Here is a 23,930-nt window from a genome sequence, read left to right on the forward strand (position 1 = left end):
AAACCTTGAGCTCCTGCTGTGTCAGTGGCTGGGCACCTGCCATGTGGTAAATTGTGCCTTGTTCATTTTGGCCAGTGAGGATTTACAGGGCATTTACATTGCCATGAGAAGTTCTCCTGAACTGCACTCTGCTCCGCTAAATTGCACATGGGAGAAGATGGATCGGTTTTGTCCTCAGAGGTGGGCTTATGTCAAAGACCCCTCTTGGTTCCAGATTTGGGGTTGGCATATCCTCTCCAGGAGCCCTTTAGCTCCCAGAGGAGCAGCTCACATAACCTCCCCCTTCTTTATAAAGGCCCCACTTTCCTGATACTGGTTCCCTCCCTTCAAACCAGGGCCCACACCCTACCAGAAGAGAACACAGAGAATTAATTTCTAAAATTCATTTTGTTTTCTTTCAAATGAGGCTTCATTCCTGGCAAAAAAGGGCCAAGCTGAATACAAGTTCTGCCAAATAGAAGCGTTTCTGAAGGCAGTCTTTTAAGTACAACTTTAAAAGGAGCCTGCAAGGAAATGGGCAGGTAGGTGGCTCTGTGGACGAAGCTTCAACAGCCCAGCTTACTCCGGCCTTTCCAGCTAGGAGAATTACAAGGGGAGAGGGAGCAAGGGCAGGGTAACTGCAAGATATTTATAGGGGAGGAAAAAAAAAAAAAAAAAAGCTTCTTTTAAAAGAAAACAAAAAGACAACCAAACCAGCACCCAGATCTGAAAGATCTATGTAAACCAGCAGGAGAAACGGACTTCACTGGTGGCACCCACAGCACCTAAGTCCTGGTCAGGAAGAGACCAAGCACGGTTGGTGGGTTCTGGAAGATGCACTGCTTGAAGAAAGGCCATCCCACCTTGTCCTTGCCATCGGCGCCTGCCTGCCCCAGCCTGCCCCAGCCAGAGCGCAGCCCTGCAGTGTGGTAGGGAAGTGTGTGACCGACGGCCAGGGAGGGCTGCAGTCCTAGCAGGGAGCTACCAGCCTTCGTTTCCGGATACACGCCCAAATCCACTCCGGGGAGACCTGCTGAGCCTCAGGGTTCTTGTCCCCGCTACCCAGCACATGTGTGGCTGATGCCATGTCAAATTCCTGCACCAGGTCCCCATCGAATGCCACAAAGTAGCGTCTGAGACGGCTGAAGTCTGGCGTGGAGGGTGGCAGGTAGAGCCGCACACCAGTGAAGATGTCCAGCAGCACCTGCAAACGCACAGGGGTCAGGGTGTGTCTCCACCCAGAGGAGTGCAGGCCAGAGAGGAAGGTCTGAGGGCAGAACAAGAGCCAGAGATGGAGGGAGCCTAGTCGTCAGGACACGAGCACAGAGAATTTACTGGAGAATAGGACCAGGCAGCGAAACCCCAGTCCCTTACCACTACAGAGGACACATGCCCCTCCCTGTCTAGAGGAAGAGTAGGAAGAGCAGGTGGGTCCCCACACTGGGGCCCTGGAGAAGGGAAATGTATGTCCAAGCTCCGTCCTGTGGGCCAGACCAGGGGCTCTGTGGCTCACTAATGCTATGCTGGCTGGCAGAGCAGTCCACTGGTGCACAAGGAGCTAGACTTGGGGGGTCAGGAGCCCGGCTCTGCTGGGCATGGGTTCAGGGGCTTCAGGCAGGGAAATGATGGGAAAGGTTCCACACTTCTGCTGGGGACTGAGTTCAGGGCCCTGCCTGCCAAACTCTGATGCTTGCTTTGGCTTGGGGAATAGGGGAGGATCATCTGGCTCCATCGCACCGTAGAGAGATCAAACGTTTGCCTATGTGCCCTTTAGGCCAGCAGCTCCCCCAGGGCTGAGCCTCCTTCCTGGATTCAGTAGGTGCTCAGAAGTGGTTTTCAAACCAATGATGGACAAGGGAGCATGAAAGGAGAAAGGCTTTTAAGTAGGAGGACAATCACCAAGCCAGTGCCCCGTGCCCGCTCTTTGTGGGCTCCTGATTTGGCCCAAAGCACAAACTCACACTGCTGCACTCCACCCAGACTGGGCTTTCTCCCCTTTAATGTAACTTGTGAATGGGACCAGCAGCCTGGTGGGTCCCTGCAGCCTCTCAGCTAGCCTGGGCTGTTCTAGCTCCTGCCTGCTGACATAGCTCTTCCTCTCTGCTCCTTGGCCGGCCACCTCTGCAAGGCAACAAGAGGGCGGAGGGTGGAGCAGTGTCCTGCAGGCCCTGCCCAGGCCAGGTGTGCAGCTGGAGCAGGCCAGAGGGGCTGGCCCTTAGCCCCCACCACACTTTCGCTCAGCTCTGAGTGCCCAAGTGGAGGAGGTTGGGATCACCAAGCCCTGGGCCAAACTGGTCCCCACCAACCTGCCCCACTGCCATACACCAGGATTCTTCTGCTCACCTTTGCTGGGCATGAAGCCTCATCGGGAGCCTTCCGCTTCTGCCCCACTTTCACAGGGGAAGGTTTGGCTATCAACTTGTGGCCTGCAGGGGGAGAGCTCAGGATGAGGCCGGGGGGAGGGCCAGGATCTGGCTCTGCCAGGAATGTGGGAGAGCAGGGAAAGGGGAGGCTGTAAACTAGTAAGCCCTGTAGCTCAGGGGTGGCTTATCTCTGGGTCCAAGGGGTCTCTCCTAGGGGCCTGTTACTCAGGTGCAGAGCAGACGGAAGGGACCTAGAGAACGGCTTCTGGCCGACAGCCAGACACACCGAGGGAAAGCACTCCATGTCTGCTGCTTGGGATAGAGTGAATCACATGCTCTCAGAGCTGGAACGTGAGACCGGGTCCCCCTCCTTTGAGCTCTGCCTTCAAGGCACACTCACCACCCCAGCCCCGTCCCTTCTCTTACCGCCTCTGTCACTGGGGCTACTCGGCCTCCCTCCCACCTTCTTGGCCTTGCGAGCCCCAGCAGGCCCTGAGACACCCCCGTTCTCTCCGCTGCTGCTGCCCCCTGTTGTGGAGCTTCCCTCCTCTCCAGCCGCCACAGTGAAGTCCGCCTTCTCCTTGGACAGCTGGTACAGTTCCTGGGGAGGCAACGGAGAATATCAGGTGTTCCTGGCCACTGGTTTCGGAGGTGTGTCTCAGTCGCCTGTGGCTGAGGAACAAAAAGGGGAGGGACACAAATGGCAGGGAAAAGCACCTGACTTTCTTGGTGCTTTTCTAAACTTGGGCCATTTCTTGGGTAATCCATGCAAATCACTGTTCTCTGTCCCCACCCAGTTCTCAGCAACAGAGACTACAGCCGGGGGCCAAGTCCTGAGCAAAAGGCTGAGAGCAACACAGATCTCTCTTGGGAGGTGCTGTGGCCCCCCGGCCCTGCGACAGGCAGTCTCCCTCCTTGCCCTCCCTCTGGACAGGAACACACACACACAGTGTAAGCTGGCACCTTGAGCTGGGGAAGGTTAGTGGCAGATTTCCAGTCCTTATCGTCACGGATCCGGGTACAACGAGGGAATCGGATGGAGATCCCATCGGCTGTGTGAGCCTCAGACCTGGAGAACTCAGCCCCCGTGATTTCCCACACAGCAGCTTTCTGTTGGGAGTTGTCGCTGGTTAGGAAGGAAAACCTCTCCCAACCAGCTAGAAGCAATACAGACTAGCTGAAACCCAAAAAGCCCTGGCTAATGGGGAGATAGGTTCTAATCCCACTGTTGCTGCTGCTATACGACCAGAGGGAAGCTCCAGCTCTCCCCTGGGCCCCAGCTTCTCTGTCAGCACCTGGAAGGAACTGGGCCAGGTCACTTCTAGAGCAAACCGTTTCTGTGTGTCTAGTCTCATCTTCCCTCTACTAAGGATGATTCCTCACTGTTGACTGGCCCGTCCCTGGGCTGAACAGTCCAGAACCCCTCAGGGGCTGGACCATCAGGTGAGATGGTATTTCTGTGGCATTAGAGAATCTGCAAGTTCGTTCTGCAGGCTGGAGGGCCTCAGATCACTGGGCTGGTACCTTTGGGTCTGGGACTATGAAGTCAGGATAGTAGATCTTGTTGATTTTCAGCCAGTTGGGTATTTTGCTGGGATCCTGGAAGAGAAAAGATGCTATCCTGGGCCATTCCCAAACCAAACCAAAACTTAACCCTCCCCTGATCATGGGCTTGTGTGAAGAGGTGACTTCACAAAAAGCTGCCCCTCACCCCATGGGATCCTCCCTGCCCAGAGAGGGTGTGGCCTGGGGGCACGCAGGCCAGTCTCCACAAGGTGGGCCCTCCAAGCCTCTGAAGGCCTAGTACTTCTCCCATGGCCAAGCAGGAGCTCTCCTCTCTGTGGACACAGGTGAACAATCCCTGTTGTCCCCCAAGCACAGCCAGTCTCAAGGATGAGGTCCAGTCCAGAGGCCTGGGCCAAGCAGCCTCCTTCCTTACCTTACTGATCTTTACCATGTCCAGTTCCTTCTGCAGGCGGGCAAGGGTCGCATCATCATGGCCTCCTGAACACTTGGTGACCGTGCACCACTTCTGGCTACTTGGGTCATAGCAGCCCATGAGGAAGATGGACATCATGCCACCTGGGAGGGGGGATGAATTAAGCTGTGGACGGAAGGGCCACTGCTGCCAGCCCTATGTGCCCAGTGGGGGGCAGCCTCCCGGAGGGGAAAGGCCTGGGCCCTGGCATCAGAGCGCTGAGCTCACCTCCTGGATCTACCTCTTACCAGCTGGAGGAGTCTGACCTTTACGAGCCCATTTTCCTTTTCAGTAAATTGGGGATAATCACATACAACTTGTAAGGCTCCGGTAAGGAGTGAAAAAAAAACTGAACAGTGTCTGACACACAGTTGATTCCTCAAACCCCAGCTTCCTTGCAATTTAGATTTGGGGATTTTCCCTGAGGAGAAAGTGGCCAGGCCCCAGGAACTAGCGAACCGTGAGCTTTTTGTGCCAGCCAGCATGGGGTATTCTTGCTGACCTCTGCCCACCCGGGTCTGTCACACTCAGGGGTCCCTGCCTGTGGTGACATGAGGGTTGGGGCCCTCAATCGCAGAACAGTGGGAGTCCTGCCCAGACGTGCTGGCAGATGGAGCCAGTGAGAAGGCCAGCTACACTGAGTGGTGCCTTTCAAAGAGGCCATCCTGACCTTTGCTCCCTTGCCCATAGAAGGCCCCAAGGACCACCAGGTCTGCCATATCAGCCATGGCCCCCTCATTCAAATAGTCTTTCTTCACTTTCAGCCAGTGCCGCTTTCCAGGCTCATAGGTACCCTGAGGGAAGAAGAGTAGGACAGAGACCAAATTAGAATGGAAACTCCAGGAGGGGGGGATTTTTCCTCTTCATTCTACCTGTTGGCTCTACCACAGTGCCCAGTTCACCCTGGGCAGGGGCCTGTTAGCTCCTGGGCCGGGGAAACACAAACAAGTCCATCCTCTAGGTCCAGAACAGAGCTACTGGAGGCCCTGGCAAGGCCCCCCCCCCCCCCCCCCCCCCCCCCCCCCCCCCCGTGGCACCCAGCCCTGGCCACCTCAGACCGCCACCGCCCTCTGCTGGCTGGGGCTGAGGAGGCTGGGGGAGGCGGAGTGCTGGGGGGAGAGCAAGCAGAGGGCGGAGCGCTCACCTTCACGTCCTTCAGCACCAGCCCTTCCAGCCCCTCTCGGATGACCCGGTTTATCATGTCGACCAAGTCTGAAGCTTTCTGAGGGCAACAGAGAGATGCTGAGGTTGCTGTCAGAATGGAGGGCGCCGTGGCGGGGAGGTGGAGGTGGTTCCCTTTTGTACACTAGTCAAGTGTCCACTGCAAACACCCCGACTTGAACAGGTCGAACAAAGGTCTTGCAAAGCAGGGGTCCTCCCAACCAGAACCCGGGTGCAGCTTTGAGACACAGGGAGCCCAGCTAGGTAGGATGTTTCAGGCCCCGCCATCCTATGTGGAGACTGGGAGATAACCTACACACAGTGGCAGCCCCCAAAAGAAAAGGACTTCTTGTCCCAGCCACATCTTGACCAAGAGGCTCTGCCCTGCCTTCAAACCACTAGGCTGATGTGTGGGGCGGGGACTTTGCTTACAGTGACTTGCTTCATTTCTGAGAACATGATCCGGTTGGGAATTTCCACCATGTTGTCGTGAAGAAACTTCCGGCGCTCAGAGAGAGGCCTAAGGGGGACGAGAGAGCTGAGGTCAGGTCGGGACTCTCCACTCCCATTAGGAGTGCTGAGGAGAGAAGGCACAAGGACCACCGGCTGCTTCGTGACGGGCTTACCATCACGAAGGCTCAAACCCCCCCCACGCCTAACAGTTCTGTCTCTCGGGGCCTACAGGGCTCCCTCATGACAGAACCGACAGCCGTGAGCTGCGGTACAGAGCCACTTCATCCTTGCACTTCCTAGTCTGTCATGGGCCATGGGAGAACTGGCCTCTAGCCTAGACAGTCTGGTCCCACATGACAAATGACTCCCTCTCTCATTTTTCATCCATGCAGCCCCCCGCCCCCAGGCTGGCTGGTCCTCAGGACCAACCAGTCTCTCCCACTTCCCGCCCGCCATGCTCAGTGACGGGGCAGTGCAGGTGGGTGGGGGCAGGGACACTTGGCTACCTGAGCAAGGGGCCATACTGGTTTCTTGGGCCCAAGAATCTGATGCAGCGGAGTCAAGACCACTAGTTCTCTGTCAGATGGCCCCACCTATAGTCAGTCCCTCTAGTCTCCAGCGTCCTGGTGGCCTCTTCCAAAAGCAAAACCTCAGCTGAAAAGCACCCGCCTTATGCTCCCATGGGTGCTGTTTGTGGAGAAATAAAAACTGAAATCCTATAGCATTCATAGTCTTTTTCTTAACAGCCCACTTTGCCATAGCAGAGAAACTTCTGTGGGGATCTGGGTTTCCTCTCTGACTTCAGCTCTGAGAGATATCTAGTCAGCAAACTGGGTCTCACAAGTGGGGAGTTGAGTGTGTGGCAAGTGTGTGACCTCTTGGCTCCCACCCCCCAACCCCCACTTCCCCTCCCTCCTGTCTAATCTGAACCCCCACCTCCCAACTCAGGAACCAAAACCAGATCTCTCACCTATCCATCAAACTGACATCATTGAAGTAGATACAATCAAAAACAAAAAGGCAGACATTAGCATCCTGGAAGGCAGCTTTCTGTAAGGGAAAATGAGGTAGTAAGTACGAGAGCCAAAAATAAGAGGGCGTGAAGCAATGGGGAGGACCAGTCCACTTCTGGAGAACCTCTGAAGCACTGGACAGTAAAGCCCTGTATGTGTTCTGAAGCCCCTGGGCCACAAGGGCACTTAGCAGATGGTTCTAAACAGAAACCGACCCAATTCTAAGTTCCTAATACTAGTTTCTTTTATGTAAAAAAAAACACACCTAAACTTGGTGCTAAATTCGGAAACAGTTCAGAAACAAAGATAAGCCCATCCCTGAGTGAGGAACAGAGTCCCCCTCTGTCCAGACCAAGAGCGCACACAAATACTTGTACAGGTGCGCATACCTGCCCATTCCTGCACACCTGGCCCTGAGCCAGTACCTTGTGCACTCCAAGAGTCCCAAAGGGCAGCGGTTTGCCTGTCTTCGTGTCGATCAGGAGCACCTCGGAGTCCAAGATCATGCTGTGGCCCCCAGGGAAAGCCTGGGGGATGTAGTCCTTAAAGTGGGCCACCTAGGGGGACAGAAGGGTGACTTACTTGAGGGAGGAATGGGCAGCAGTGATCTAAAGCCAGGCCAGAACGCAAGAGCCAGGCCCCAGAAGGAACACAGAACACCAACACGTGGAAGCCAAACTCAGGTCCAGAACAGACCTAGGCCTTACCCACCACTGAGACGACAGTTCGAGAGAGTGTTCGAGACCCAGGAAGAGGTCGGCCTGGGCTGAGCCACTCTGGGCCATGATGGAAAGTTTGGAGGAAAAAGGAAGAAACAGGGAGTTGGGTATGTGGAGGAGGAGGTAGGGGCAGACACCTGTGGAAAGGAGGCAGCAGTTCAAGCAGCAGGCACCTGTGGGGAGAACAGGTGAGTTATGACAAGATGGATGGAAAGGAAGCAATGAACCCTCTTAGGAGCAACAAGAAAACAGAAGGGTCTTCTCCAGAGTGGGAGCTTGGGACCCGCAGCCATCTTCAGAACAGTACAAAAGGACATTTGCAATCAGAATTTTTCCTGATACAGGCAGATCCCTAGTCTCTGAGAGTTCCAAACAGGGAGTAGTCCCACTGTAATGGAGGGTGGCCCCTGCCACATGATACCAGCAGTGAGGTCCAGAAAGCACACTTGCTACCTATGGTGCTTGGAGTGGGGAGAGAGGAGGCCTGTATAACTGTCCCCCAAGCACAGAAGAGACAAGGGACAACTGGTAAGAGAGAGTCAGGAAAGGTCTAGAACTGTGAAAGCTGGGCCCAAACTTCTTCCAGGTAGCAGAGGTGCCCACTGAGCAGCAACCCAGGAGAGTTCCTGGACAAGGTTACTGGGCCCCACCAAGCCGGTGAGTCTGCACTAATCTCCCTGGGGAGGCCAATGCTTAGCCCTCTTATGCACATTTGAAATGAATGGCCCAATGCCCGGTGCTCCAGCAGGGAGGCAGGGGTGAGGGAAGCACGCGAGCCACCCAACACATCTGAAAAATGGAGTCTGTCCTGGGAGAGAAGGCATAGCAAGCACAGAGAGTCCCCTCTACTCAAAGGCTACTGGGGCCAGATATCCCAGCAGCTTTTCCCTGAGGAGCGTCCCAAAGCTCACAGGAACCCTGGCTGCTGAGGACTCAGGGGCAAGGTTCTTAAAGCCCCTTAACGAAGGACAGGAGTCTGTGCTCTCAGATGTCCCCACTGGATTGTGTTTGCATCACAATGTAAGCTTCTGGGGGGGAGGAGGGCAAGTACTTTTGTCCATTTTTTTTTTTACTTGCTGTACATCCACTATCAAGAATAGCGCCTAGCACAGACTAAGCACTCAATAAAGGCTTATCAAATTCATGAATGACAACCCAATAGCTTCTTTGTCCCTAACCTGTAATTTCACTCGTGGAGCACAGAGGACATGGAAACACAGAAGACAAGCACTGCAAGTCACTTGCCAGGTGAGCTCATGGTCCCAGCATCAATGTGGGCAAGGGGAATGACACCGTCCCCTGGGGCTCTGTGCTAACCCAAGTGTGGGATCTTCGGGTGTCCCCACTGAGCAGCCCTTCATTGCAAGACTCCAAAAATACATACATTCACTCAACAAATACAAAAGAAACTCTACTGCATACCAGAGCTGAAATGACTACAGAACCCCAGCCTCGAGGTTCTTAGGGGAAGGGAGGGAGATGGTCCCGGCAGAGGAAGGGACCTGTACCTTGTGAGGCAGCACAGGCTTAAGGCTGCGGCTGAAGTAGCTGAAGTGATCTCCGTTCTTATGCACCTGGACTCGTTCCCCATCGTACTTGATCTCGGAAAACATGCCGTTAGGACACTTCTTCATCGCATGCTCGATGGACTTGCAGGCCTCGGCCTTGGGGGGGAGGGAGAGGAAGAAAAGCCTGGAGACTTACAGGTGTTCTTTAATGGGGGCTGCTTGGGCATGACAGCCCCAGAGTCCAGGTCCCAAGGCCTGCTGACCACAGGAGACCCTCCAGGCAGACTGCTCAAGACCTGGGGGAAATGTACAAGGCTAGGCAGTGCTTACTTGGGCTATAAGCATCACTGCAGCTGAAACAGGAGCTGGGCTTTTGGGAACTACAAATAAATAAAATTCCATTGAAACAGTATTTCATTTTTTTTTTTCTCAGTAATTCAGGATCTTGCAGGGCCTTGGCTTCCTATTAAACACAGCAGTAGGGATCCCTGGGTGGCGCAGCGGTTTAGCGCCTGCCTTTGGCCCAGGGCGCGATCCTGGAGACCCAGGATCGAATCCCACGTCGGGCTCCCGGTGCATGGAGCCTGCTTCTCCCTCTGCCTATGTCTCTGCCTCTCTATCTCTCTCTCTATGACTATCATAAGTAAATAAATAAAAAAAGATTAAAAAAAAAAACAAAAAAAAAAAAAACACAGCAGTAGGGATGCCTGGGTGGCTCAGTGGTTGAGTGTCTGCCTTTGGCTCAGGGTCCTGGGATCGAATCCCACATCGGGCTCCCTAAGAGGAGCCTGCTTCTCCCTCTGCCTGTGTCTCTGCCTCTGTCTCTCATGAATAAATAAATAAAATCTTAAAAAAAAAAAAATCCCAAAAAACAGCAGTGACCTCAGCACAGGAGATATATAGAGGGGAAGATAAGAGAGGTAGGTGACAGAGAGGCTGGCATGGTGGCAGTGGTCAGGGAGCCCCAGGACAGGCCACAAGAGTGCCTCTGCACATACCAGTGCCATCCAGACTCAACCTAACCACTACCATCCTGGGGGTGTCTGTATGTGTCAGATCATCTTATGTGATAGACACAGTTTTCATTTTATGGATGAGAAAACCAATTTGAAGAGCATTAGAAGTCCTCACTTCAAGTTATACAGCAAGTGAGGGGCAGGAATGATGCTAGGCCCAACTCCAAAGCCTGTGTAGTTTACCACGAAACTATCTAACCTATACACTCTTTGAATAAATGGCAGGTTGTAGAACAGACTCCAAAAAGAATTCGTATGAAAGTCAGAAAGATCACTACTGTGATCTGAGTCCTGTCCCTGGGATGCAGAGCTCACTACTTTGGTGCTGGCCGTGCCACATTCCGGGAGAGAGAAAACACTTCCCCATCCCAAACACAGAACCCTAACCAAAGGCTGTAGTCTATATTGCACAAGACAGGCTCATGAAAGGCACTGCACCCCAATGGAGCAACCCCAAGGCTCTCACTAGGCATGGCATTTGTGGAGGATCCCACTGCCCAGAAAAACCAATGTAGACAGGAAATCCTACTTCTCATGAAATGAGCAGAGGCTCAAGATGATCTCGGTCAGACCCGGTCTTCATTCCTTAGGCTTGTTTCCAGAAGAAAGAGGTCAAGTCACTGTGTCACAGGAAGCCCAGCTCTGCCACTATAACTGTCAGAGCTACTCTGCGGTAGGTCACAGAACTTTAGGAGTTAATGCATCCACCTATCTTCAGGAAAGATGACCGAAAAAGGATTCTAACTAGATGCTTCAGATGGTTTCATACATAATTCACGCAAGGAAATGAAAAACCAAGAAAGGCTAGGTAATTCATTCCAGATTCTACAGCTTGCTGGTGGCAGAGCTGGGCCTCAAGTTCAGACATTTCTACCAGACCACAGTCTTCTCCTTCACCTTTATACACCCACTGAGATATACCCTTTTGCATCTCCATTGTGCCTGACCCAAACTCCGACATTCATACCCTCCCAGATCTCACAGGGAAGGTTAGAACATCTGGACAAAGTAGGGCCAGAGCAGCATCCTTACCAGCATGGGCTGCACTGGCGTCATCAAGGAAGCCTGGACACTCAGAGCTCGTCTCTGGCCTGGCTCCTTCTCCACCTCCTGCTCGTTGCGGAGGACCCGCTCGACCACATCCTGCAGGTTGCGTGAGGCTTTGAAGGCTTCATAGGCATTGGGGTCAAGGGCATCTAACCTGCCAGGGCAGACAGGAGCGAAAAAAAACAAAAACCATTGCCTTTGACCTTATTGCTTTAGCTAGCTAGCAGTCAGTTCTTGCAGAGAGGAAGGATTCCAATATAGGGAGAAAGCTTACGTTCTACTGTGTAAAGCCTTCTGCAGGATAAAATGTTCTTGGAAAACTCAATGATTTTTAGATCCTGGGTCAACATAGATACTGCCTTAAGCAAAGAGGGGGCTAGAGTGGGCAAGTAACTCATACTCTATTTATTGAACATTTCTATGCTTTCAATTCTAATAACTATGTGAGAAGGGTATTCTGACATTTCATATAAGAAAACGGAGACTGAGCTAGGTCAAGTGATGGGCCCCGAAGGAAGGAGTAAGGTGGAACCAGAACTTGAATCCAGATCAGGACTTAAAATTCCTGACACCAGCTGGCAACACAGGAAGCCAGCAGCTAAGGCTGTCAGAGGGATTGGTACTTACACGTGTTTTGCACCCGAGTTCATCTTCAGATCGTGTTTGATCAATCTGATGATGCACTTAAGGTCATTGGCTGTACACCTGGGGGAAGGCACATTCCACTTGGTCTTTGGAGAGCTCTGGACCCCCAAACCTTCCTTTCCTGGTGATTCCATCACCCCAAGCCCATCCTCACTGGGCAGCTTTCCCACCTGGAGGCGATGTCCTGCAGGGCCTGTTGCTGCTCATCCTCCTTGGTGAGCTTGGAGAGCTGAAGGAGGAATTTGTCCACCTCCTGGATGGTAAGAAGGCTCTTGGCAGCTGGGGGGAAAGATCTGCTCTGCTCAAAGAAGACTCTGATTGTCTCTGACACGTCGCCCTGTCTCCAAAAACCAAAATTGTTGCAACCCCAGAATGGCCGAGTGTTTCCCCCAAGCCTTCAGGACTAACGGTGAACATCACTCATGTCCCCAACTCACACATATTAATCTCACTTCTTGGACAATCTATCCCACCCACAGTTTCTGAAAGAGCACCTCTACCCACCACAAGATCTGGCCACCTGCCTTGTCCGAGAGGTGATATAAGGACTAATCCAGGACTGAGCCAATTTGATTCTTGTTAGAATTTTTTTTAAGCTTTTTTTTTTTTTAATTTTATTTATTTACTAATGAGAGATACAAAGAGAGAGGCAGAGACACAGGCAGAGAGAGAAGCAGGCTCCATGCAGGGAGCCTGACGTGGGACTCGATCCCAGGTCTCCAGGATCACGCCCTGGGCCAAAGGCAGGCACCAAACCACTGAGCCACCCGGGTGTCCCTGATTCCTGTTAGAATTTGAACTAAGCGGGGGGCACCTGCATGGTTCAGTCAGTTAAGTGTCTGACTCTTGATTTTGGCTCAAGTCATGATCTCAGGATTGTGAGATTGAGCCCTCTTGGGCTCATGTGCTGGGTGTGGAACCTGCTTAAGATTCTCTCTCCCTCTGCCCCTCCCCTACTGCCCTCCTCTCTCTCTCGAAAAATATTTTAAAAAATAATGAATTTGAACTAAGAAACAAATATGGTCATCAGATAAGGGGGGGTGGCTTGGATAAAACCTTCCATGATGCCAAAGCTGGAGTCACAAATAAACAAAGCTGAATGTTATACCAAGTTGTTGTTTTTTTTTTTTTTAATTTTTAAAAGATTTTATTTTTTATTCATGAGAGACACACAGAGTGAGAAGCAGAGACACAGGCAGAGGGAGAAGCAGGCTCCATGCAGGGAGCCTGATGCGGGATTCAATCCCGGGACCCTGGGACCCCAGGACTACGTCCTGGGCCAAAGGCAGACGCTTAACCACAGAGCCACCCAGGGCTCCCATGTTATACCAAGTTATACTGAAAAAAGCAAAAAAAAAAAAAAAAAAAAAAAAAGTAGGGTCCCGAACAGGAACCCAAGGAGAGACCATGGGAGATCTCAAATCCTGTCCCTAGAAATCTAGGCCCCTTGGGGCTCTGTGGCAGTATGACTGCAATCCTCAGACCCTTGTGAAACTAAAGGCTGTAGCCTCACATTGAGCTCTCATAAAGGAAGCTTGCTCAAATGGGTTTCAGTTTCCTGAAACAGTATGTGCCCCAACCAGAAAAAAGAGGCTGCAGGTGCCTGGCTTGGCAGAGCCCCACCTGGAACGCTGCCCACCCTCCCTTTCCTCTGACCTGCTCTAGGTCCCGTGCCATATCATCTGGGTTGCAATTAAAAATGCGGCTGAAAAGCTTCACAATCTGCTTATCATTCAAGTTGTAAACACTCTTAATAACACCCGGCAGCAGCAGCTTCACTGTTAGGTACACGTCACCGTGGAAACCATCTGGAGACAGAAGAATGGAAGCCTTCTTGAGAAATGGAGCTTAAACAAATACATACATAAACTCAAGGACTGAAAGAGAGGTCTACATTGCTGTCTGCGCTACCACGATACACAATACCCTGCGTGTTTTGTTACAGTAGTAGAGACCACAGCATCTGGTGGCTGGTGGCTCACGTGGCTACCTCCCCTGGATGAACTCCCAGAGGGCATGGCTACACTTTCAGTTCAGTGTCGCCAGCTATGAGCACATTACAGATGCTCAATGATGATTTGTTAGATGACTACAAGAACTGGAAAACTTCTCCAGCTGTGCATGTGGGTCACAAAAACCTGATCAAACATGCAGGGTAGTGAACTTTCCTCTTGGTCAAATGCAATACATTCTCCTGGCCTCCAAGGGATCAAATAAAGGCAGAAGAAGAACGATACCAATATGCTCTGAGCAGAACTGGCTGTATTCTTTGTGGGGCCCAATAAGAAGTAAAAGCCAGAGTTCTCGGGGTGCCTGGCTGGTTCAGTCGGTAGAGCATACAACTCTTGATATTGGGGTTGTAAGTTTGAGCCCCAAGTTGGGTATAGACATTACTTAAAAATAAAAAATCTTAAAAAAGAGAGAAAGAGAGAGACTTTAAAGGCAGTATTAACAGAGGATTAAACCACGCACGGGGCCCTGTGCAAAGGTATGGTTCACATGCCCATGAAACCAGCCATGGCTCTAAGCTCTTCAGAGGAAAACCCATCCAGCATGTTCTAGATCCCACCTCCTGCTGAACCTTTCCGAAGAAAGTCCTGGATGATCTGGGTCTTCGTGTTGTAGCTAGGATTCTCAGCCACCATGGCACACAGCTTCCGAAACTCACGTAGCAGACAATCCTTGTGCTTGGGATCACATCTGCTTGAGGACAAACTTGCCTTAGGGGTAGGGCTTGAGCGGGCTTCCCCAGAGTTGTTGGGCTTGGCTGTTGGAGAAAGAAATATCAGGGATGATTCATTTGCCTTGCTGAGAAGGAAGAAAGGGAAACTAATAACTCTGCTGGCGCTCCAAATGGAGCTCCACTTCATTGTCCCAAATCACCCTATGGGGTGGATACCATGACACCCATCTTACAGGTAATGAAACAGGCTCACACTTGCGCAGAGGCTCAGCTGCTTTGCGTTTCTTTATAGAAGTGCCGCATAGAACAAGTAGCCTTTGTGCAGAGGGTGGGCCTTAGAGCAATGGTAAAGCTGACCAGAAAAAGTGCGGAAGAGAATGGAAGAGAAACCAAGGGACAGGTTAGTCAGTGGTAAACTGTCACTATCGTAGACTGTTGGGGCTGGAAGAAGCCTTAAAGATGACCTGGTTCAATCTCTTCTTACTGCTGAGAAGCCCAAGACCCGAGAGAAGGCATCCCAAGGCTTTTGGTGCTCTCTCCCACTCACCATTTCTTAGTACCAAAATAAAAGGGGGTCAATGAGTAAGACTTTCCTCCAGACACCCCAAAATACTGTACACCTCCTGAGTGATTCTCTCTTACCTCCTTTACAAAGCACATTTCATTCTGCAAGCTTGCAGCAGAGCCATTAGCAAGCAGGCTGCTGATGTAAGCTTCCTCTTGCCTGGGGTCTGTAAATTATAAATCCATCCTCATCTCCGACCTAGGGTCTAAAGATGATTTTAGGGAATAAAATCTCCAAAGTGTTGGTGCTTGGCAGATTGTAAGACTTTAGAACACCCCATTTCTCTCAGCTCCTCCCAAATTTCCCTCCCTAGGACCTGGGCCCTTCCAGGAACATGCTGTCCTTACTGCCACCGGGACTCTTCTGTATTTCTGGTTTTGGCCTACCACCAAAGAAAAAACAAACCTCAGGGTTACTGTTTTTGCCATCTTTTCTCCAGTAGTTCTCATGCAAATACTGTAGGGTAAAGGAGGCAGGTGTTACCATTCCCCCTTCACAGATGAGGCCACAGAGGCTCCGAGGTAAAGCAACTTGCTCCCCTGAGCAAGCTGTCCCATGGCAGCCCTGGGACCAAGACCCAGGTCTCCCAACTTCAAGTCTATGCTTCTTTCACTTGCTTAAAGCTCCTTCCCCGAACAACTTCTGAGTTCATGTGTTCCGCTCTACTTTCTTTACCTAAGTTGGTCACAAGAATGTCTCCCAATAAAAGAGGCAACAAGGTGCAAGGTAAAAGAGCACAGGTGTTGGAAGTTAAAGAGACCTCAACATCAATACTAACTCCATAATGAACCGGACATCAGCTCTCTCACTCATAAGATGGGGCTCGTGAAAGTACTTCCTAAGGTTAACTGAAGAACAAACAAGTAACTACAGAGGTAAAAGCCCCGAGCCCAATGCTACCTATTATGTAAGGCCATGCAGGACATTGACCATACTTTCTTCTCTGCTTTGGGCAAGTTTAGGGATGCAATTTCTCAAAATTCCTTCATTACTAAAACACAAGGAAGTTATAGGGTAGGTTATAATCATTTCCATCTGACCCAGGTGACTACTTCAAGGGGAAAAAGTCTTGAAAACACATCTTTTTTGTTGCACTAAAGATTAACGTATACAAAGAAATGCTATACCATGGGAATGTTGAAAATTAGCCATTACCTGCCTCTTTGCTCAGACGGAAGCAAATTATGAATGAGGATAGATAGCACAGAATTTTCACTCTTGGCCAGAATCCCAAATAGGATTCCAAATTAAAAGGACCAGAACAGCTAAAGTAGCTCAAATCTCTCACCTGAAAAACCAGAAAATTTCCGGGGATTGGTATTGGTGACAAATGAGGCACCTTTCACTGGAGAGGTCACCTGGCCAGTGGCTGTCAGCTTAGCCTGGACGACAGCTTTCTTCTTTGGTGTTCCTGTTGCCTTAGAAGACAGATCTGTAGGACCCCCAAAAGAGGGAAAATGTTTCAGTGAAAGATCCCTGAGAAAAACTTCCCAAGAATTTAACAACTGCTCTTACAGCCTTCCCAGATGAGTTATTACCGTGACATCACTCCAAGGTTGGCTGAGGACTGCTGACCTTTTTGAGTGGAGTCAGTGGGTGAGAGTCCTGGGGCGAGGAGCGTTCAGGGGACAAAAGATCCCAATACTCTTTACTTCTATTAGTAATTTATATTTTCATCGGCACTCTCCACCTCTTAACCCATATAGAATGACCTCCAGATTTGGGAAAAACCAGAACACATCTCCACAGATAAAACCTGGGGTCCTCAGCTCCATGGAATTAGCCCCGATTTATAGATGAATAAGAAAGTACAATGAAGATGGAGAACAGCAAGTATTAGACTGGCACATGCAGGGAAAGTCCCCATTACTGAGTCTTCTGAGCTGTGTGAGTTTGATTCTACCTTGTTTTTCGATTAATCAAGAAGTAACACAGGCAGATGGCCAAGTCAGGGCAGGGCAGGGCAGGATGGGGAGTTGAGAAAAAAGTATACTCGAAGTAGCTTTCTCTCCTGGACGTCTTCTCTCAAAGAACAGTGATAGATAGATGCCCATTTTTATTTTTTTGCCCATTTTTAGGGCCACTGCCAGAGTCCTCCTATAGTGACCTTCTAGAACTATACTTAATTGAAGATACAAAAATTACTTTAAAGATGAGCACATGGAAGATCATAAATGACTAACTGGATTTGGAAGTATCACTATAAGATTTCTAAAAATATGCACACGTGAATCTGTACATATGAATGCATACATATATATATAACTGTGTATGTGTAAGCATGTGTTTTGTGTTTAAACATGCATATATTTTCTATATCTACTTCTACCTGCTGAAAGGTCTTAAAAGCAAAGACACCTGGGATGCCTGGGTGGCTCAGAGGTTGAGCATCTGCCTACAACTCAGGTTGTGATCCTGGGATCCTGGGATTGAGCCCCATATCGGGCTCCCCACAGGGAGCCTGCTTCTCCCTCTGCCTATGTGTCTGCCTCTCTCTGTCTCTCATGAATGAATAAATAAAAACTAAAAAAAAAAAAAAAAGAAAAGAAAAAAAAAAGAAAGGCATAAACACCTCATGGCAACAAGGAAAGAGCATCTAGATTTTGGTCTCTAAAGCCATTCCCCACTAATTGGAACCAGGATTCTATAGAGAAATGGCTGATTCCAGAGTAGTGGTAGGATACGTACAAGGTAAGCCTAAGAAGGGTGCCTGGCTGGCTCAGTCGGTGGAGCATGCAACTCTTGATCTCAAGGGTTGTGAGTTTGAGACACACACTGGGTTGTAGAGCTTACTTAAAAACAAAATCTTAAAATAATTATAAGGTAAGCTTAAGCACATGCTGCAATGCTAGAAATAAGGAAGTACTTAAAAACATTAAAACAAGGGAAAAAAAGAGGCAGCAACCAGGACACAGAAACCAGAGCAAAGAGGCTTCCCCAAGTGGCCAAATATAGGACAGTCAAGTATAGAATTATAAAATACAGTAAATTAAAAACCTCCTGGAAAAAGTAATCTGTAAGTCCACAGGATAATAAATCAAAAGATAAGAGGGGGTGATGGTAGGTACTCTATTCTTCAAAAATATCAATGTCAAGAAAAAACAAAAAAACAAAAAAAACAGTGTCATAAAAGAAAGACTATGGAAATGTTCCGGATTAAAGGAAGCCAAAGAGACAACAAAATGCAATACCTGAATCTTAAGAGTGGGATTCTACTGTGGAGGGAGAAAAAGCTATAAGCTATATAAGATAACATTTGACCAATGGACAAAACTGGAATACAAATGGTGCATTACAGTACTACATAAAGGATCAATTTACTGGAGTTGATTGCTGTATTATGGTCACGTGAGAGAATACTCCCTTTTTTTTTAAGTTTTTATTTATTTATTCATGAGAGACACACACAGAGAGAAAGAGAAAGAGAGAGAGAGAGAGAGAGAGAGAGAGAGGCAGAGACACAGGCAGAGGGAGAAGCAGGCTCCATGCAGGGAGCCCGACGTGGGACTCGATCCCGGGACTTGAGGATCACGCCTCGGGCTGAAGGCAAACGCTCAACCACTGAGCCATCCAGGGATCCCGAATACTCCAATTTTTAAGATACACAAACTGAAGTATTGAAAGGCAAAGGCCATAAAATGGTTCAGGAAGAAAAGTCAAGCTGCGATCAGGTGGAAAGAACAACAGTGCACATAAGAACACAACTGATAATGCTTAGAGAACAAAATGTTAAGAACAGGTGTGTCGGGAGAATGAATATGTACTTTCTTTTTTTTTTATTCTCACAACTCTTCTGTAAATTTGAAATTCTAAAAAAAAAAAAAAAAAAAAAGTAGGAAGGAAGAGAAAAATGGGACTCTACTCTCCTCTTTTTTTCCCTCAGCACCATTATGATGAAAAAGCGGTAGTCCTCACCCACCTGCAATGTGCTGGCTTATCTGTTCCTTCTCATTATCTTCCAGTTCTTCCCAGCCTTCCAGCTCTGTGAGGTCCTCAATTTTTTTTGTGGTGGCCCGGGCCCGCTCCAATTTCTCAAACATGCATTTAATGTGATACCACTCTTTCATATCACCCCCGGACTCTGAGAAGGGATTGGGCACCACTTTGCCAATCCGGCATACACCTTTCACAATCTTTTCTTTGCATTTTTTGCAGCCAGCCGTGCCACGCTTGGCATAGTCCACACAGAACCGTTGCTCAGCCATCTCACAGGGCCCACTGCAGAGTCCCACATGCGACCCTGGCAAAAAAACAAGGCAGGTGGCACGTGGTCTTAGACTGCCTTCCTGGAATGACAGAACAGGCTTTCTTCTCTGGAGGAGGCAGGACCCATGAAGCAGATCTCTTTCTGGCCAATGGCTGAACTGTCTTATGTCAGGCCAGTGATGTGGCTCTCGGAACAGGCACAATTCTTTTCGCCTGAGTGCGCGGAAGGTTGGTGGGAAGAGGATCTTGAAAGCCAAAGTCATACAGCTGTGTGAGAGGCAGAAAAAGTGAGACATAAATGAGGAGCCAGGCTTCCACTTTCTCCTAAGCCCAAAGCCTTAATACATCCCATGCTGACCAACCAAACATTTCCCAAAGTATTAAAGATTTATTGCCTATAAGATGAAGAAGAGTTCCAGGACAGGCAAATTCAGTTTGCAGAAGGGTGTTCAAATACTTAACGCATGCACGTACATCTAACAAATCACAACCAAGAGAATCAAATCCAAATAACATGAAAGCTTTTCTCAGGCCATCAGTGATACCAGATACTTATAGTGGATGATGACTCTTAGGTATTACAGGATCCTGAAGTTTCTTTTTAGTCAACATCAAAACAAAAAAAAAAATTACATGATGCTCATGAAGTTTTGTTTTTTTTTAAATTTTATTTATTTATTCATGAGAGACACACAGAGAGAGGCAGAGACACACACAGGCAGAGGGAGAAGCAGGCTCCTTGCAGGGAGCCCGACGTGGGACACGATCCCAGGTCTCCAGGATCACGCCCTGGGCCAAAGGCGGAACCAAACCGCTGAGCCACCGGGGCTGCCCTCATGAAGTACAACATACAGGCCATTCTCAGAAAATAAAATCAGGTCACCCTATAGACTTGTGATGTAATCAGATGGCCTATTTTGAGAGGCAATTAAATGGAGCCTAGAACCAGCCTGCCTGGGTTCCTATCTTCGACCTCTCCCAATTTCCTCCAGCGTTAGGGCGTGGACAAGACTCCCCAGCTTGTCCTTCCCAGCGCCTTGGCTCCTGCTCCGCTCCGGAGAGCAGAGGCTCCCTCCCTCTGCGCGCTCAGCCTGCTCTGCTCGGAACGTGGTGCCTTCCACCGGGGAGTGCTGAAGCGACCAGGGGGCAGGAGGCAGGAGGCAGGAGGCCCGATAAATCCCCCCAAACGGAAGCGGGGATGACGCTCACATGGTGTCCTCCCGCCTCTCTAGATTCCTGTGTTCTAAAGCATCTCGTTGTTCTAATTTTCAATGCGCTGGGAATCACGCGCAGCCTGCACAGGCTTCGCAGCGAGCCCGCGGCGGGTGTGCGAGGACCAGCAGGCTTGAGGTCCCGCAGCGCAGCAGAGGGGGCCCCCGGGGCGCTCGCACCCCCGGGCCACACGGTCCTCGGGAGGCCCCGGGCGCCCCGCCCCGCCCCCGCCCCGCGCCGGCCCCGCAGCCCCGCCCCGCGCCCCCTGCGGGGCCCCGTTCCCGCGGGGGCCTCCCGACGCCTCGGGGCGCGTGCAGGGCCCCGCCGGCCAGCGCGGCCGCGGAGGGGGTGCGGGCGCGGGGGCGGGGGCACCGGAAGCCTCCCGCCCGCCCCGCCGCGCACCGGCCTCGGCGCAGCCGCCGTGCAGACCTGGCCCGGCCCTGGGAGCCCTCCCACCCGCGGAGCCGCGGGGTCCCGGGGAGCCGCGGGCCAACCCCCGTGGGCTCCCGGGGGGCCGCCACGTCACGGAGGGTGTGCCCCGGGGCTCGGCGGGCGGGGGAGGAGCCGAGGGGGCCGGCTCCGGCCCGCCGCCCGGCCCCGCCGCGCCCGGCCCTCACCTGCCTTCCCGGCTCCGGCGCCCCCGCAGGCCTCGGACCCGGCGCCCCCAGGCCGCGCGCCGCCACGACGGTTGGAGCGCCTGTCTCTTTAAATCCGGGTCCTCCAGCCGGCCGCAGCGCGCAGGCGCAGAGGGCGGAGCCCGCGCCGCTCCAGGCGTCCCCGCCCCCCGCCTGCCACGTGGGCGGCGGTCAGGTGAGGCTCCGGGCGCGGCGCGGCGCGGCGGCGCGGGAGGCAGCTGGGGGCGCTGCGGGCGCTGCGGGCTCGAGTCCTTAGAACGGTCCGGGGAGCGTGGTGATGAGCCTGGGGCAGGCGGGGGCCTCGTCCTTCCATCTGTTTCCCCGTATTCGGCCGTGTGTCCCGCACAGTACACCGGTGAAAAGAGGCGCCAGGTATATAGACAGAGACTTAGAGTGTGGAGCAGCGATGGGGAGAGGAAATGCCTTGTATTGCTTAAGGGCACTTACTGCCCTTCAAACCTCAGATCCCTCAAAAAGAGGGATCAGGATGGCTGTTTTTACCAAGGACTAGCAGGCTCAGAGAACCTGAGTGACTTGGGGGCGGGGGCGGGGGTGGGGGCAGGAACTGCAAACCATCAGCAGAGAATTCTATGCTACGCGAAGAAGAGCTCGGCTTTTTGTAATGTAGGGGATGGAGAACCACCAAGGGCCTCGTGGAATCATCGTAACTACTTTTGAGGCTGGGAAGGGGAGAGACTGAGGCAAGGGAAGAAAGACATTAGAAGGTTCTTGGTACCTGCCGAGACAGCGTCTATACACAGCTGGAGCATACGGCGAAGATTAGCAGGGCCCCTGTGCAAGGATGCCCCACACATTCGTGAAGAGTTCCATACTGTTAAGGAAGATTCTTTAAAAATTGTATCTATATGAGACGGTGTATGCTAAGTAGACTTACTGTGGCAATCGTTTCCTAGTATATGCAAGTCAAAGCCTTGTGCTGTGTAGGCCTTGAACTTCTGTAGTGATGTTGAGTGCTGTCATTGCTAACCCACATGTGGCTCTCGACCTCTTGAAATGTGGCTAGTCCAAATCGAGATGAACTGTAAGTTGTAAAATGCACACTGATTTCAAAGACGGGTTTGCCAAGGGAAAAAAAAAAAACAACAAAAAACAAAAAAAACCTGTAAAATAACCCATCAGTGATGTATATGTTAAAAAATATATATGTATTCGTGTTGATTCACATGTTAAAGTATTATTTTAGATATGTTGGGCTGAATAAAAATATATTAAAATTAATTTCAACTGTTTTTACTTTTTTGAAAATGCGGCGGTGCCCAGAAAATGTAAAACTGCGTCCTCAGCTCATATTGATACGTACATCGGAAAGCACTGCCCTGGACTTCAAATGTTTGTGGAGGGTGACATCTGTGCCTTATGCATCTCTTTATCCTCAATGTCTAGGGTAATACTAGACACTTAGTAGGCACTCAGCAAATATTTATAAATAAACCCCTGAGTGACTGGAATGAAAGTGATCAGCTCCCTAGAAGGATGTTTATTACGTTGTATCTTTGACAGTGTTTGATGTTAATGTGCAACAAGACTCAGGCTTTTAATGTTTGTTTTGCTTGATGACAGCTCCAAGGAACCCCCAAATCTCTTTGATTCACCCCTACTCCCCAGTCCCCCACCTCTCAGTGTAAAATGGAACTAGGTGTGAAAGCTGGCAGTTGTATTTCCTCAGAGAAGGAGAATGAAGTAATGTGTGGTGGGCACAGATTTAGGTTTGAATTCTCTTCCACTACTGGCTGTTGTAACCTTTGTCTATTTTCTTAACTTCTCTGGGCTTCAGTTTTCATGGTGAACTGGGGATAAAAATACCTTCTAGGATTGTGTGTGACAGTTAAATGATATGACTGATACTAACTTGCAAACTGCTTGGCTGGCACTTGGAGGTATTTCAGCAAATGTTCATTCCCTTCTACTCCCCATCCTGTGTACATTCATACCCCTGCAGAGTTGAATCAATCATGCAATTATTTTTTTTTTAAAGATTTTATTTATTTATTTGACAGAGAGAGAAAGAGATCACAAGCATGGGGAGCAGCAGGAGAGGGAGAATCGGAGAATCAGCTCTCAGCTGAGCAGGAATCCCAATCTCCATCCTAGGACCCTGGGATCATGACCTGAGCCGAAGGCAGACCCTTAACCGGCTGAGCCACTCAGGCACCCCTCAATCAGGCAATTATTGAATGCCTACTCTCTGTGAGGCACTATTCCAGGAACTGGAATACAGTAATGAAACAGACAAATCTCTCCTCAAGGGGATCCCTGGGTGGCTCAGCGGTTTAGCACCTGCCTTGGACCCAGGGCATGATCCTGCATGGAGCCTGTTTCTCCTTCTGCCTGTGTCTCTGCCTTTCTCTCTCTCTCTCTCGAATAAATAAATAAAATCTTTAAAAAAACAAAAACAAATCTCTCCTCAAGGAGCTCAGAGGTTAGTGTGGGAGATAGATAATAAACCGTAAATAAAATGCATAGTATGTGCCCTGCTGATGAGTGCTGTGGAGAAAAAATGCAGAGGAGGAGGATAGGAGGTGCCAGGCAGGGTGGAGGTGGGGGGTTGCGGTTTTAAACACAGTGTTCAGGAAGGCCTCTGCCACGAAATGACAATAGAGTAAAGACAACAGAATGAGAGCTGCATGGTGTTCTAGGGTACGGGGAACAGCAAGTAAGGGCCCAGAGGCCAGGCTAAGTCATGTAATGAGATCAGCAAGGAGATGGCTGTGCTTACAGCAGCAGGA

The 23,930-nt window shown here is 50.5% G+C and overlaps 1 protein-coding gene and 1 non-coding gene across 9 annotated transcripts; one reads left to right on the forward strand and one right to left on the reverse strand.

The window, feature by feature from the left end:
• Window positions 1-368: 368 nt before the first annotated feature.
• On the reverse strand, window positions 369-21,294 carry LIG3 (DNA ligase 3). Of its 8 annotated transcripts, none has more exons than XR_011999737.1 (20): window positions 21,166-21,285; window positions 19,050-19,603; window positions 16,419-16,562; window positions 14,452-14,649; window positions 13,539-13,690; window positions 12,053-12,219; window positions 11,865-11,942; window positions 11,223-11,391; window positions 9,175-9,330; window positions 7,373-7,504; window positions 6,905-6,984; window positions 5,914-6,001; window positions 5,465-5,542; window positions 4,991-5,114; window positions 4,282-4,424; window positions 3,867-3,941; window positions 3,306-3,452; window positions 2,769-3,014; window positions 2,323-2,405; window positions 369-1,183 (listed from the first exon to the last, which is right to left on the reverse strand). XR_011999737.1 is itself a non-coding variant. In XM_072747695.1 (20 exons), the coding sequence occupies exons 2-20, from the start codon at window positions 19,597-19,599 to the stop codon at window positions 950-952; spliced, it is 2,973 nt and encodes a 990-aa protein (XP_072603796.1). In that variant the 5' UTR covers window positions 19,600-19,603; window positions 21,166-21,294; the 3' UTR covers window positions 369-949. The 8 variants fall into 8 exon arrangements, 6 of the variants coding, with proteins under 6 accessions (XP_072603796.1, XP_072603800.1, XP_025851925.2 ...); XM_072747695.1 differs by having other exon boundaries at window positions 2,769-2,943; window positions 21,166-21,294; XM_072747699.1 differs by having other exon boundaries at window positions 369-2,100; window positions 2,769-2,943; window positions 21,166-21,287.
• Window positions 21,295-21,917: 623 nt separating this feature from the next.
• On the forward strand, window positions 21,918-22,020 carry LOC112918195 (U6 spliceosomal RNA). The gene has a single exon (XR_003234627.1). It is a non-coding gene; the product is annotated as a U6 spliceosomal RNA (small nuclear RNA).
• The last annotated feature ends 1,910 nt before the right edge of the window (window positions 22,021-23,930 follow it).

The sequence above is a fragment of the Vulpes vulpes genome, chromosome 2, assembly GCF_048418805.1.
Source record: "Vulpes vulpes isolate BD-2025 chromosome 2, VulVul3, whole genome shotgun sequence".
Classification (NCBI taxonomy): Eukaryota; Metazoa; Chordata; class Mammalia; order Carnivora; family Canidae; genus Vulpes; species Vulpes vulpes.

Bases quoted from the DNA above. Each gene is read 5' to 3' on its own strand.
- LIG3 (XM_072747695.1), bottom strand. From the start codon at position 19,599: ATGACTTTGGCTTTCAAGATCCTCTTCCCACCAACCTTCCGCGCACTC. The intron at 9,331-11,222 runs GTAAGGATGCTG...CTCCCCCCCAAG, and splicing joins CGCCAGTGCAGCCCATGCTG to GCCGAGGCCTGCAAGTCCAT. The intron at 6,985-7,372 runs GTACTGGCTCAG...TTTCCCTTACAG, and splicing joins GGACTCTTGGAGTGCACAAG to AAAGCTGCCTTCCAGGATGC.